This window comes from Amphiura filiformis, unplaced genomic scaffold, assembly GCF_039555335.1.
Source record: "Amphiura filiformis unplaced genomic scaffold, Afil_fr2py scaffold_310, whole genome shotgun sequence".
Classification (NCBI taxonomy): Eukaryota; Metazoa; Echinodermata; class Ophiuroidea; order Amphilepidida; family Amphiuridae; genus Amphiura; species Amphiura filiformis.
Window position 1 is genome coordinate 3,838 of NW_027305774.1, and position 15,323 is coordinate 19,160.

General features: G+C 37.4%; 1 protein-coding gene across 2 annotated transcripts; it reads left to right on the top strand.

Annotated features, from left to right (window-relative positions):
- The first annotated feature begins 1,596 nt into the window (after positions 1-1,596).
- On the top strand, positions 1,597-8,143 carry LOC140145470 (uncharacterized). 2 transcript variants are annotated; one of them, XM_072167183.1, is made up of 3 exons: positions 1,597-2,025; positions 2,368-3,220; positions 6,097-8,143. In XM_072167183.1, exons 2-3 carry the CDS (start codon positions 2,573-2,575, stop codon positions 7,792-7,794), a joined length of 2,346 nt encoding a protein of 781 aa, XP_072023284.1. In that variant the 5' UTR covers positions 1,597-2,025; positions 2,368-2,572; the 3' UTR covers positions 7,795-8,143. The 2 variants fall into 2 exon arrangements, with proteins under 2 accessions (XP_072023284.1, XP_072023285.1); XM_072167184.1 differs by having other exon boundaries at positions 6,100-8,143.
- The last annotated feature ends 7,180 nt before the right edge of the window (positions 8,144-15,323 follow it).

The following is a 15,323-nucleotide window of genomic DNA, read 5'->3' on the forward strand; positions in this document are numbered from 1 at the left end:
GGGCTTTATTGTTACAATGTGCGCGCGTAGCGCAAACAATTTTGCATTTTACACTATTTTGGCCCTGAATTTTTGCTAGAAAAGGGCCCTTTTCTTTTCCTTTGCCCTCCTGATTTTCTCTTTCATTTTTTTTGTCAGAGGGCACTTTTTCTTTCATTTTTTTTTTTTTTGTCAGGGGGCACTCTGCCCCCCTGTCCCCCCCCCCTGTGGCCTCTCACACCCCTGATAGATAGCAATCAGCATAACATTTTCCATTTTGGGTCCATTTTGATTCCTGTGAGGCTGTGACACACCGCGGTAGGGTGTAGGAATATTTTCTGGAAGAATAGACACCCCCGGGGAGACACCCTGTCCTAAATCAACAAAAACATTGAAAGACGAAAACACCTTTTAATGTTAAGCATGCATATTCAACCAACTGGGGCGCAGCAAGCGGGTGGACAGAAGTCCATGGGCTACGTCCCTGATCTTCAGAATAATACACTGCCAGTAAAATTGGTAACAAATAAATGTTCACTTGTTTTAGGTGTTATACTGTTACATTCAACTTTGGTGTATTTTTGGTTTGAATCATATGCTGATTGCTGACCACATGTTGGAATACTTTGTGCGTGTTTTGGCATCATGTCAATCATGTGTTAGAAAAATAAAAATACACTGAATAAGAATACAAATTTACATAATATGTGTTTGTTTTCGTGGTGACTGTGACTAGAAAATAAAGTGACAATTACCAAATTAAAATGTAATCTATGTGTTTGTTTTCAATTCATGGTAACTGGTGTAAGGACTGATCAATATTGGACTAAATTAATGGGTGAGCTTTTTTTTTAATGGAACGGGTGATCGAACATGAAAAAAAAATATACACGTTTGTAAAAATTTATGGGGAAAACAATTTTAAGCAAAAAATGTCGATGTTTTTGAGCTAAGGCCAAATAAAAAAATAAACATGTTTCACGTCCCCTCCACTTCCTTTTTTTGAGGTTTCTTCAAATATATTTTTATTTTTGAAATTCAGTCATAACTTTTCAATATATATGTCTAGGAAGTACAGATGCTTTCTATATCCTTGATAATATACAAGAAACACTTTTGGAAGGTTTTGTGATCATTAGAGGGGCATACCTCTCAGAACAACAAATAAATAGAGGCCTCCTCTTTTTCCAGCCATTTTGTGTACGCTAAAACAGCTCTAATTATGGGTATTTACACCGATTTTGCGATAAAAAAAATAAAAAGCCCCTCCTCCTCCTTTTTTTCAAAAATCCGGACGTGAAACATGTTTTTTATTTTACTTGGCCTAAAAACAATTGAATTAATAATAGGGATGCCCACTCTCAATACAGTTTCCACTAGAACGATTTTTCATTTACTGTGTGCGTGCACTCACACACGTATTGTCTATGGAGAAACTGATCGATACAAGAAATCCCAGGCCTGTTAAATGGCGTACATACTTGTTTTGATCCAAATGTAGGCCTATATCAGGGTGTTTCAAGAAATTCCTGATTCCACCAGAAAACATTAACCAAACTTTTTCCTGTTTGGTCAGTAAATAGAGAGGACCTTCCTGCATGAAGAGATCAACTTTTTAATGAAAAATTTAATGAGATGAGAACTACAACAGGTTGGAGTGACACCATTCCGTGCATCAGGTGTTCAAACGCAATTATCTCCGAATTTGGAGTGAATCAGACAAGCAAACTTACATACTCATAAAATTTAACTATTTATGAAGACAAAATGTGTAGGATGTTAAGAAATTTAAGAATGTTTAAGCCTACCGCGGCCCATCTCAAATCATGCACTTCTCACTACCATGTCCATTTCATAGGGAGTGTTATGGAGCCCCGTTCCCGATTTCATTATAATCGGATGGAGACACCATGACCTCGTTAACCTAACCTTTTTAACTATTTATGAGTCGGCGCATTGACGACTAAGCCAGCTTGGCAAAGACTGCCCCGCCCTTGTTGAGTCAGTTGATTGCGAGCTGGCTGGTCGACATCACGTCTTTATTTAGTGAGTACATTTTATTCAGAATCAATTTGATTTGTAGTAACTTGAAATAAGAATTAAATATATTGCAAAGAAATTAAATTATTGGTTTCAGCTAGTTATTTTGTGTTAGATCTCGGTTTCCTCTTTTGGCGTTTAACGTCATAATAAATTGGTGGAGTTATCCGTGGTTTTCTTTTCATTAATTCTTAATCGACAGTACCACCTGTCCGCTTGTTTTCGCGCGTTTTGCAGTGAGCTTTGTTCCGTGTACTATCCATTCAGTATTATTATTCAATTCAGTTAACTGCACTATTCATTCATTGCTTGGAAGTATTATTAATATGGGCTATGTTTGTCGTGTAGTACCGGCCAGCTCGCAGTCTACTCAGCATATTTCGGCATATTTGGGTATGTAATTTTATTTATTTTAAATATTGTGTTATACGGGCGTGGCATTATCTTGTAGGCCTTGTTTATCGAAATTATTATACTGGGTATGAGTATAGCCCACAAGAATGTTGGTTATAATTATTTCCATCGTCTGTTGCCACACGTAAATGAAATATAGATGGAAATAATAATTCATTGCAGTGTATTCATTGCTATTTTAGCCGCTTTCCCAGTCTTTTGTTCAGATATTTTGGATAACGCTACGCTTGTTGAACCAATGCCAGAACAAGAGTCACCACCGATAGTCACCATGTCTAAATATGAAGGGCATTTTAAAGAATCGTATTCTGGCAAACCAGAAGAGAATTTAGAATTGTTTTTGGCACGATTTGAATTAAATTCTCAGTTGCGTGATTTCGCAGATGCAAAGAAACACTTGGCCCTTAATCTTAGATTAAAAGGAAATGCATCAATTTGGGTTTCAACTCTGCCAGACGGTCAGAAAGACACATATGAGCATTTAAAGGCAGCATTAATTGAGCATTTTCAGGGTAATGACATGAAATGGGTTAACGAATCGAAATTATCAAGCCGTATTCAAACCGAGGCTGAGTCTCTGGATGACTATTTCTCAGATATCTTGACGCTTTGTCACAGACTAGGTAAATCTGAACAAGAAAAGTTGACTCATTTCATATGTGGTTTAAAACCTAACTTACGTGCTTTTGTTATTTCAAAGGAACCTGAATCTATAGACAAAGCAGTGCATTTTGCACGCCTTGCCCAGACAGTTACGAATCTTCCATCCACCCCATCAGTGAACTTGGTAAGTGAAAATCCCAATGCTATGCAGGATCAGAAAATTGCATCAGTATCCGCTATTGAAAAATTATCAGAACAAGTGGAGCAAATCAAAGTGCAAGTTCATGACATAGCGTCCAGGCCTAAGCCAAGCTCCAATAGACCCTCATTCAAACAATATGGGTCATTTAGAGGGAATCATCAATCTAACAATAGGTCAAAATCCCAACATGACCAAAGGAGACCAAGTTTCAATAGACCCACGTGCTTTCGTTGTGGAAAACTTGGACACAAAAAGTTCGATTGTTATTCAAAATTTCACGTCGAAGGTTATCCTTTAAACTGACAACCCCGCCTACTTCCTATCATGCATCATCTGTAGATAGTAATTCTGGTGTCAAATCTCAGAATGTAGGTGAAGGGGACACAGCTTATATTGACACTTCCTTTCACAATTGTTGTATTAAAGTCAATTTGGGATGTGACCAAATGTCATGTTTAATTGATACTGGCGCAGACATTAATTTGATCAATGAAACTTGCTATCAAAACTCTTCTGTATGCAAAAGCTTGCGCGTATTCAATCCTCGTTATAGTCGTGCAGTTACAGCAAATGGTTCTTGTTTGAATATAGTAGGTCTTGCGTACATTCCTTTGATAATTTCTGGCACAAAATTTTCGGTTCCTATGCATATTACTTCCAATTTGGACCGTGAGCTCATACTTGGTGCAAAATTTCTGAATTCTCAGGATGCAAATTTGAATTTTAAGTCTAAAACACTCAGACTAAATTCTAAAGTTCACCTCAGAACTTCTTCGCGTATTGAAATGCCACCACGTTCTCAATCTGTGTTTTCCGCAAGAATAAAAAACCAAGTGTTTGGTGGAACTTCAGGAGTTTGTACTCCTGGTAGAGCGTTAAACAATTTGGGTTTACAATTAGCCCATACTGTATGTAGAGCAAAATCGCATGGTAATTATTCTGAGGTGCCAGTGCTGTTGTTAAATCCTTCAAACAGTACTGCTGTTATTTACCCTCGGACTAAGTTGGGAACATTTTCTGTAGTAAACGATAGCGAAGTCCATTTTTTTTTTTGCTATTGAGGATGATCCCGTTGTGATGTTTTCAGAAGTTAAACCTGAAATTGTGCAAGAGAAATCAGATGCGCAATCTAAAATTGATGAAGTTCTTAGTCAAGTTGATTTAGCAAATGACAACTTGACTTCGTCTCAGCAACATGAACTTCAATCATTGTTGGCTGATTATGTTGATGTGTTTCAAACTTCAGGTAGTCCTTTGGGTCATTATTCCAAAATTAAGCATGTCATCAACACTGGTGATCATCCTCCTGTGAGGGCTCGTCCATACAGACATCCTCCTCACTTACAGAAAGTTATTAGAGAGCAAGTTGATCAAATGTTAAAAGACGGCGTCATATCTCCTTCTACTTCATGTTGGTCTAGCAATGTAGTCTTAAGTAAAAAGAAAGACTCAAAAGACTTGAGATTTTGTTTGGATTTCAGGCCCTTGAATCTGTGTTCTTTTAGTACCAATTCTCTTATTCCGAACATTCTGGACTCGTTAGACAGTTTAGGTGCTGCAAATCCAGCATTTTTCTCAACTTTAGATATGGCATCAGGGTATTGGCAGATAGGCCTAGAGGAAAGTAGCAAATGTAAGACTGCTTTCATAACTCAGGACGGTCTATATGAATTTAATGTCATGCCATTCGGCCTCCAAAATGCGCCAAGCACGTTTCAGCGCACAATGCAGGAAATTCTTAGAGGCCTACAGTGGAAAATTGCCTTAATATATCTAGATGACGTCATCATCTTTTCAAAGTCTTTTGAGGAACATCTCAGTCATTTGTCTCAAGTTTTAGATCGTTTTAGAACAGCTGGACTAAAACTTAAGCCAAAAAGTGTAGTTTTGGTCATAACAAAGTTCGGTATCTTGGCCACATTATATCACAAGAAGGCGTATCCACAGATCCAGAAAAGACCAAAATTGTTCAGAAATATCCTGTTCCAAAGAAAGTCTCAGAGGTTAAATCGTTTCTCGGTTTTACAGGATATTATAGACGTTTTGTTCCAAAATTTAGTCAAATTGCATATCCACTGATCTGTCTAACAAAGAAAGATGTTCCATTTGTTTGGTCATGTGAGTGTCAAAACGCGTTTGAAACACTCAAACAGAAACTCCTTGAACCGCCCATCCTGGTTTATCCTAGGTTTGATGATTCTCAATTTATCCTCCAAACGGATGCGAGTATTACAGGCTTAGCATTCATTCTTTCCCAAGTTCAAGATGGTAGTGAGAAAGTTATAGCTTATGGTGGAAGATCCTTAACTAGTGCTGAAAAAAATTATTCCATCACGGAATTAGAAGCATTAGCGGTCGTTGAAGGTGTTAAAAAGTACTCTTCTTACCTTCTGCATGGTCCAAAGTTCAAAATTGTCACGGATCATCAAGCTTTGTGTTGGATATTTGGAAGAAAACCTGTCACAGGTCGGTTAGCACGTTGGGCTTTGCTACTGCAATCGTATGACTTTGAAATAATTCATAGGCCAGGTAGTACTATTCAAAATGCCGATGCTTTAAGTAGAATACATCAAAATGTATCATTAAGTTCTAGCCAAATTCCTATTGAATTGCCAAGTAATCATAGCAAAGTAGATGTCAAGTCAGGTCAAAGTAAGGATTGGATTCCTTTAAATTGGATTCCATTTGGGTTTGGTTCACTAGATGATGATATTTTTCCTTGCCATACAAAACCAAATGTCAGTACAATTCGTAATCTTAGGTTTCAACAAGGTAAAAGGTTAAGTGACAGAAATGAGGACAAGTTTGAAACTTATATACCCCACATTCATGATAGTGTTAATTTGTCTGATTTTAAGCAGGAACAAAGAAAAGACTCCTTTGCAGCCAAGATGATCAGATACCTTGAGATAGGCGATCTCCCAGATGACAACAAAGAAGCTCGTAATATACTGCTAGAGTCTGAACATTATTTCTTACATGAAGGTGGGTTATTTCATATCTGGTCCACTCCAGCAAAACGTCATTTTCCTGAAAGGACCACTGTACAATTGTATGTACCGTATAGTTACATTGATACAATTTTGAATGCTCATCATGATCAAGCCCTTGCTGCTCATTTTGGATTTCACAAAACTTATGCCAGTATTCGAAAAAGATATTTTTGGAGAGGTATGTACAAAGATATTGATAATTGGATTAGATCATGCGTTTCATGTGCTAGTAGAAAAACACCTAAGCATAAAGTAATTGCTCCGTTAATGACCATGGAAGTTCCTGGACCATTTGAGAGAGTAAGTGTCGATATTTTAGGTCCACTTCCTATATCTACTTCAGGCAGTAGATACGTCTTGTGTTTCACGGATCACTGCACAAGGTGGCCAATTTTGGTCCCAATAAAAAATATGGATGCTAGTACTGTAGCTCACTGTTTTTACAAAGAGGTGATATGTAATCATGGTTGTCCAAGGTTTCTTCTAAGTGACAGAGGCACAAATTTCCTGTCAAAGCTGATGCTCGAAGTTTGTCGTATCATGACAACAAATAAACTCAACACCAGTTCATATCATCCTCAGTGTAACGCAGTACAAGAACGTTTTAATGCTGTTATACTAGACACTATTTCTCATTATGTCAATAAGTTTCAAACAGATTGGGATGACTACCTGCCATCAATCCAGTTTGCGTACAGAACCAGTTCTACTGACAACAGCGTAGGATTCAGCCCGTTTTTCTTACTCTACGGAAGAGAAGCAATCTTACCAATGGATGTTGCCTTACTGGAGCCAGAACGTTTAACAGATAGAACCGTGAGAGAACACATCAAGCAACTGGTAACTCAGCTGGAAACGACTAGGGAAATCTCCAAGCATCATCTACAGCAAAATCAACAGACCATGAAAAAGCGGTATGATCAACACGCCACTGATGTCCAATATCAGGTAGGAGACAGTGTATTCATATATTTCCCAGTAACACAACCAGGATTGTCCAAGAAACTGTGCAAACATTGGTGCGGCCCATACTTGATTATAAAACAATCAAGTCCGGTGAATTTCATGGTTAGAAATCTTGAGAACAATAAACTCTTGAAGGCGCCTATACATGCAAATAGAATGAAATTTGCATATAACCGGTATGTTCGCCCTGCAAATAATGAACTTCCTGTAGACCTTCAAGCTCAAGCACCTGTAGCAGTATTGGATGACACAGATCTTCCAAAAGACTCATTTGAGCCCTTACTGGCTAAACAAACTGTCAAAGATTCAGTTATTTTACCTGTGCCGGGATTACCTGCACATAAGAAACAAACTGACAAACTGTATGCAGTAGAAAAAGTCATCAGAGGAAAATTCGTCAACGGTAAACTGCATTACCTGATTAAGTGGCAGAACTTTTCAAGCAAGTCTAATTCATGGGAACCTGAAGACCATCTTACTGATGCCACTCTGGACTTTTTGAAGACAAATCCTGTCAGGATAGCAGGAAAAGTGAAATATTTTAACAAATGCCAAAATATGTTTATTGTGTGTATATATTTATTGGTAATGTCGTGAAAATTTAATGAAATGAAATGATTGCCTGCAAGAGGTACCGGAATCGGACATGTTATTCAGGCATTTTGTGTGAACATTTAAGAATAATTTGATGTCAACTTTCAGTATAAAATTGGCAAAATACGCAGATAAGTTGATTGAATTATGTCAGTATTTCAGAATAAGTTGACATTATGAAGATAAAAGTAATGGAGAAACAAATTATGAGATCAAGAAAATATTTGACTCAAGAAAATGTATGTTTCTGAAATGTATGTTATATTGTATTATGTATTGTAAATCATGTTATTGCAAGCTTGCTAATCAATTGTTTGTTTTGTTCTTTATTGAGTTTTATACAGAATGGAATTCAGAGGTACCCTCCCCATGACCTTAGGATCTTCTAGTTCTTTCATCTTACTGGACTTGACGACAGCTACTTGTTCGATTAGCGGAGTATGCATATCCGCGCGGGATGCATATGCTTCTTAGTTAAATGACTCTGTGGAAGGAGAACGGCGACTCTGGTTGCGCGCATTTTGTTATCAAAATTACTAGAGGCCCGTACTCCGGAAGCAAGAGTACCGCTGGTAGGAATATAAGGTCTTGGCAATTCAAACTCAATAGGAATTATTAAATTAAGTAAGTTTCATAAATGATGTCAATTAAAAAGTAAGTGTAGTGTAAAATAATGTGTTGATTAATTTAAAAAAATCAAATCGTATGAGACGATTCAAAAAAAGGGGAGGCGGATGTTATGGAGCCCCGTTCCCGATTTCATTATAATCGGATGGAGACACCATGACCTCGTTAACCTAACCTTTTAACTATTTATGAGTCGGCGCATTGACGACTAAGCCAGCTTGGCAAAGACTGCCCCGCCCTTGTTGAGTCAGTTGATTGCGAGCTGGCTGGTCGACATCACGTCTTTATTTAGTGAGTACATTTTATTCAGAATCAATTTGATTTGTAGTAACTTGAAATAAGAATTAAATATATTGCAAAGAAATTAAATTATTGGTTTCAGCTAGTTATTTTGTGTTAGATCTCGGTTTCCTCTTTTGGCGTTTAACGTCATAATAGGAGTATAAAAACCGGGACCATCATGGCTTCCATGCACACACAGTGTATTGCTCAATGTAGTAAAGATAACCTTTGAGTTGGAGCAAATTTCTCAAAATTGGTAGTGATTAATGTTACCAAACTTATGCCATGATGAAATATAATAATTTTTGAAGATAAAATGTGCTGACCTTAAAAGATTGAACAATGTTTAAGACTACCGCTTTTCATTTGAAATAATGCACTTATTGTTCATCTCCTCTATGGAGATATTTTCCATGGCGGCCATCTATGATCATGCTTGAGGTTTCACCAAACAAACCATGGGTTTTGAGGTCTTATATTTTTTGTTGTATGTCAACAAAATCGATTAAATTTTCAGGATGATCTTATTTTCATGTTGTTATAAGCAAATATAATGTTCCAGATAAGATAGTTAATAAATAAATTAAGAAAAAGTACCTTAAAGTTGCACTTTCTGTTAGTATTCCTTTTGGACTTTAACTTTTAACATGTTCTAGCAGCCCTATATAAAACCGTGACACTCGAAAGGCCATATCTCTGGAATGAAACGTCCGATTAAGATTATTTAAACGCCAAAATGTTTCTTTCATCAATTCCCATCCAATAAGTTAGGTCTGAATCAATTTAAAAGTACTTCAATTTTTAGTGGACATGCCTATTAATAAGTTGCCTCCAAAAATTAATGGATTCCTTTTGTGATGCTTTATTAAAATATTTCACATTCACCCCTTGCACTAACAATGGGTGTCAAATTTGACATTCCGGCAAATACGGTCACCCCTCTACTGCAAGGATCATGATTCCATTATTACCGGCGGAGGAGGAGACTATATGCCACGCTCAGCCTGCCAAAAATTCTTTCCCCTCTCCCTTGCGCATGCCAAATTTTGGGTTCTCAATTTACAAACCTTAATGGTCTAAAAATGATACATGTTGCGGGCGCAGCGAGCAGGAAAATTTGCATAAACGTTTCCGTATTGTTTTCCTTTTACTTTAAAGGCGCCCCCTTGAATGTGTACCCAAAATTGCTTGCCCCCCCCCCCCCTCCTCTCGGCTTGCCAAAAAGTCTCCCCCCCCCCCCATTTTACCCTCCCCAGGGCTCATTGCACAGCCCCTAAGCTGATTTAAAAAGGGGGTCATCGGGTGGCAGATTTGCCTCACTGGAAAAATGGGGGTCTATTGACAGGCACATGACACGTACCAATATTATAGGAGTCCCCCCTCCCCCGGAACAACGGTTTGAACGAGTATGAAGAGTAGACCAACAACTAAGCGTAGGCCTATTAGTAAAATTGCACCAAGCCGAAAGTGCGTTGACCTTTGCTACATTTCTGCGCATGCATAGCGTCGTAACTAAAGGTCCGGCACAGATAGGGCAAACTACATTTTAAATTGGGATATATATTAATTAAAAGCTTATATTAAGGGAAGGGGTATGAACGTTTGGACAGTATTTATTGTGGGACATTAGAGCACATCAGACATATCGAATTGCATTCTGAATACGAAGAATGGCCTTCTGATATCAAATAATTTTGATTTTTTTTAAATTCGCAATGTAGGCCTAATACACATTTTATGTCAACTCATTATAAATTGATATTTAACAGTACTCGAAGGAAACTTTATAAATCTGATGATTTCTACCTAAAGTGTATGTAGGTGGGATGAAAAGCCGACGATCAATTGAAAATTTGACAAATTTGAAACAAATTATGTCTTTTTGGGAAAAAATCCATATCTTCAATATGAAAGGTCAAAATTTTCAATTGATCGTCGGCTTTTCCTCCCAGCTACATACACCGTTAAGACTATATCATTAAATTTATAAAATTTACTTCGAGAACTGTTATATCTCCAAAATGTGAAAAATATCAAATTTTAATAATTTGTCATAAAATTTGTATTATATCGTGAATTTCATAAAATGAAAATTATTTGATATCAGAAAGACATTCTTCGTATTCGGAATGCAATTCGATAGGTCTGATGTGCTCTCATGTCCCACAAAAAATGCTGTCGAAACGCTCAAAACGCTCATTCCAGTTCCCTTAATGAAATATTTGATATATTCAACATCAAATTTGTATTATATCGTGAATTTCATAAAATGAAAATTATTTGATATCAGAAAGACATTCTTCGTATTCGGAATGCAATTCGATAGGTCTGATGTGCTCTCATGTCCCACAAAAAAAATGCTGTCGAAGGGCGCTCATTCCAGTTCCCTTAATTAAATATTTGATATATTCAACATCAATTATGGTCTAAAATATTTTTTGATTCCCCCCTTCATGTCCTAAAAAAGAAACCAAAAATATATTATACATCATTAACAGTGGCATAGATTTCTTTTTGACATTGGGGTTAGAGAAAATTTCTTGAAGTCCAGTGAATCCAGCACCTTTTGCCGCCAAAATAAGTTTGTGGTACAAATGCGCGCGAAGCGAGCAAAAAATATGCCATATTGAAGCTAAACTGGTGAAATATAATACAAAAGTATACCAAAGTATTTATGAACACTCCCTTAATAATATTTTTATACAGTATTGAAATGCCCATGTTTCCATTTTTCACAGTTCCCGAATTGTTAATACTCCGAAGAGTAAACCACTGTTTAGCTTTTTCACAGATTCAAGTTTCTTTACTCCGAAGAGATACCCTGTTTTCATTTTTCACCGTTCTGAGCTTTTACTCCGATTAGCTACACTAGTACCTGTTTTCATTTTTCACCGTTCCGAGTTTTTAATACTCCGATTAGACACCCTGTTTTCATTTTTAACCTTTCCGTTTTTATAATACTATACTCCGATTAGATACCTTGTTTACAAGTTTCACCGTTCCGAGTTTTTTTTCCTTTCTGTGTTTAGACCCCTTTCTAAGTTTTAGACCCTTTTCTTCTTTTACATCCCTTTCTGTTTTTAGCCCCCTTTCTGAGTTATACACCCTTTTCTTAGTTTACATCCCTTTCTGTGTTTAGACCCCTTACTGAGTTTTAGATCCCTTTTCTTAGTTTAAATCCTTTCTGTATTTAGACCCTTTCTAAGTTTTAGACCATTTTTCTTATTTTACACCCTTTCTGTTTTTAGTCCCTTTCTGAGTTATAGACCCGTTTTCTTATTTTACATCCCTTTCTGTGTTTAGACCCCTTTCTAAGTTTTAGATCCCTTTTCTTATTTTACATCCTTTCTGTGTTTAGACCCCTTTCTGAGTTATATACCCTTTTCTTATTTTACATCCCTTTCTGTGTTTAGACCCCTTTCTGAGTTATAGACCCCTTTTCTTATTTTACATCCTTTTGTGTGTTTAGACCTTCTGAGTTTTAGATCCCTTTTCTTTTTACATCCTTTCTGTGTTTAGACCCCTTTCTGAGTTTTAGACCCCTTTTCTTATTTTACACCCCTTTCTGTGTTTAGATCCCTTTCTGTTTTTAGCCCCCTCTCCGAGTTATAGACCCCTTTTCTTAGTTTACATCCCTTTCTGTGTTTACCCCTTTCTATACATCATCCTTTCTGTGTTTAGACCCCTTTCTGAGTTATAGACCCTTTACATCCCTTTCTGTGTTTAGACCCCTTTCTGAGTTTATTTTTTTATTTTACATCCTTTCTGTGTTTAGACCCCTTTCTGAGTTATAGACCCTTTTCTTAGTTTACATCCCTTTCTGTGTTTAGACCCCTTTCTGAGTTTTAGACCCCTTTCCCTCTTATTTTACACCCCTTTCTGTGTTTAGATCCCTTTCTGTTTTTAGTCCCTCTCCGAGTTATAGACCCCTTTTCTTAGTTTACATCCCTTTCTGTGGTTAGACCCTTTCTGAGTTATAGACCCTTTTCTTATTTTACATCCCTTTCTGTGTTTAGACCCTTTCTGAGTTATAGACCCTTTTCTTATTTTATATCCTTTCTGTGTTTAGACCCTTTCTGAGTTATAGACCCTTTTTCTTAGTTTACATCCCTTTCTGTGTTTAGACCCTTTCTGCGTTTTAGACCCTTTTCTTATTTTACACCCCTTTCTGTGTTTAGATCCCTTTCTGTCTTTAGCCCCTCTCCAGTTATAGACCCCTTTTCTTAGTTTACATCCCTTTCTGTGTTTACACCCTTTCTGAGTTTTAGACCCTTTTGAATTAACACCCTTTTTGAGTTTTCAAAAAAGGGTCTTTCTGAAAGGGATGTAAAGAAGGGGTCTGACTCAGTTTTAGGGTCTAAACGCAGGATTTACACCCAAAAGTTTCTGCAGTTTAGAAAGGGGTTTCTGAGTCTTAAAAAGGGGTCCTTTTTGGGGTTGTAAGATACAAAATAGGGTCTAAGACACCGCTAGGTTTAAAATACAAAACCCATGGTCTAAGCCCAGAAAGGGTCTAAACGCAGAAAGGGTGTAAAATCCAAAAGTAGTCTAAAACGCAGAAAGGGGTCTAAACATCAGAAAGGGGTCTAAAACTCAGAAAGGGGTGTAAATTCAAAAAGGGGTCTAAAACTCAGAAAGGGGGCTAAAAACAGAAAGGGGTGTAAAATAAGAAAAGGGGTCTAAAACTTAGAAAGGGGCTAAAAACAGAAAGGGGTGTAAAAGAAGAAAGGGGGTTGTAAAATACAGAAAGGGTCTAAACACAGAAAGGGGTGTAAAATAAGAAAAGGGGTCTAAAACTCAGAAAGGGGTCTAAACACAGAAAGAAAGGGATGTAAAATAAGAAAAGGGGTCTATAACTCAGAAAGGGGCTAAACACAGAAAGGGGTGTAAAATAAGAAAAGGGGTCTAAAACTCAGAAAGGGGTCTAAACACAGAAAGGGGTGTAAAATAAGAAAAGGGGTCTATAACTCAGAAGGAAAGGGGTGTAAAAGAAGAAAAGTGGTCTATAACTCAGAAAGGGGTCTAAACAAAAAGGGTCTAAAACTAAGAAAGGGGTGTAAAATCCAAAAAGGGGTCTAAAACTCAGAAAGGGGTCTAAACACAGAAAGGATGTAAACTAAGAAAAGGGGTCTATAACTCGGAAAGGGGGCTCTAAACAGAAGATGTAAGAAAAAAATAGAAAGGGGTCTAAACACAGAAAGGGATGTAAAATAAGAAAAGGGGTCTATAACTCAGAAAGGGGGCTAAAAACAGAAAGGGGTTTAAAAGAAGAAAAGTGGTCTATAACTCAGAAAGGGGTCTAACCACAGAAAGGATATAAAATAAGAAGGGGGTCTAAAACTCAGAAAGGGGTCTAAACACAGAAAGGGATGTAAACTAAGAAAAGGGGTCTATAACTCGGAAAGGGGGCTAAAAACAGAAAGGGGTCTAAACACAGAAAGGGATGTAAAATAAGAAAAGGGGTCTATAACTCAGAAAGGGGGCTAAAAACAGAAAGGGGGGCTAAAAACAGAAAGGGGTGTAAAAGAAGAAAATGGGTCTAAAACTTAGAAAGGGGTCTAAACACAGAAAGGGATTTAAACTAAGAAAAGGGATCTAAAACTCAGTAAGGGGTCTAAACACAGAAAGGGGTGTAAAAGAAGAAAAGGAGTCTAAAACTTAGAAAGGGGTCTATACACAGAAAGGGATTTAAACTAAGAAAAGGGATCTAAAACTCAGAAAGGGGTCTAAACACAGAAAGGGTGTACATTTCCATAATGGCTCTAGAACTCGGAAACGGGTCTAAACGCAGTAACGGGATGTAAAACCGGCCGAGAAAGGTGTGCGTCTAATCGGTGTATAAAAATTCAGAAACGGGTGCAAAACCATAAAAGGGCTCTAAAACTGCGATAGGGCTCTAAAACTGCGATAGGGGTCTCAAACTGCAATAGGGGTCTAGAGAACTTAAACTATGAGAGACGACACTCAAAAGTACTGAGTTAGGCTAAATCCTCCAGTCTTGAATACTACGGCATGTTTAGCCGCCATATTAGATATTTGGCGAGTGAGAGGCCGAGGACTCAGGCTAAATACTGAGTCACACTGCTGTCAGCGTAAACAGCTTATGATCCCAAACAAACTAGCAGGCAAATTATAGAATTCCTGAGCATGAGCAACGTAGTATCCGTCTATCTAACATATCTTTTTTTTACTATAAATGTTATTTGCTTATGCACTTAGTAAACAAAAGCCATGGATTAAAAAAATGTGGTTTCAAGCATGCATCAGTTACGTCATCACCCTAATTATTTCGGATTAGGGACCGTTCACAAACATTTGTAGGGGCCTGATGCAAAAAAAAAAAAATTATCGCGAAAATATTTCGGGGCCCCCCTTTACAGGAAAATTTTTCCAGGAAAATTTGTGGTCATTTTTTCAGGCCCCCCCCTTAGGAGGGTCAAAATTGTCAGGCCCCCCTTATGCATCAGGCCCCTCCCCCTTACAAGTGTTTGTGAACGGTCCCTTATTCCCTTTCATTTGTATCATTATCATTTGTTCCTGTGCAAAGATTGGTGAATAAATATGTTTAAATGCATGCTTGAACCATATTTTTTACTACTAGTAGTTATTAGGCAATTCGCGTA

Bases quoted from the DNA above. Each gene is read 5' to 3' on its own strand.
- LOC140145470 (XM_072167183.1), top strand. From the start codon at position 2,573: ATGGAAATAATAATTCATTGCAGTGTATTCATTGCTATTTTAGCCGCT. The intron at 3,221-6,096 runs GTAAGTGAAAAT...TCTGATTTTAAG, and splicing joins CCACCCCATCAGTGAACTTG to CAGGAACAAAGAAAAGACTC.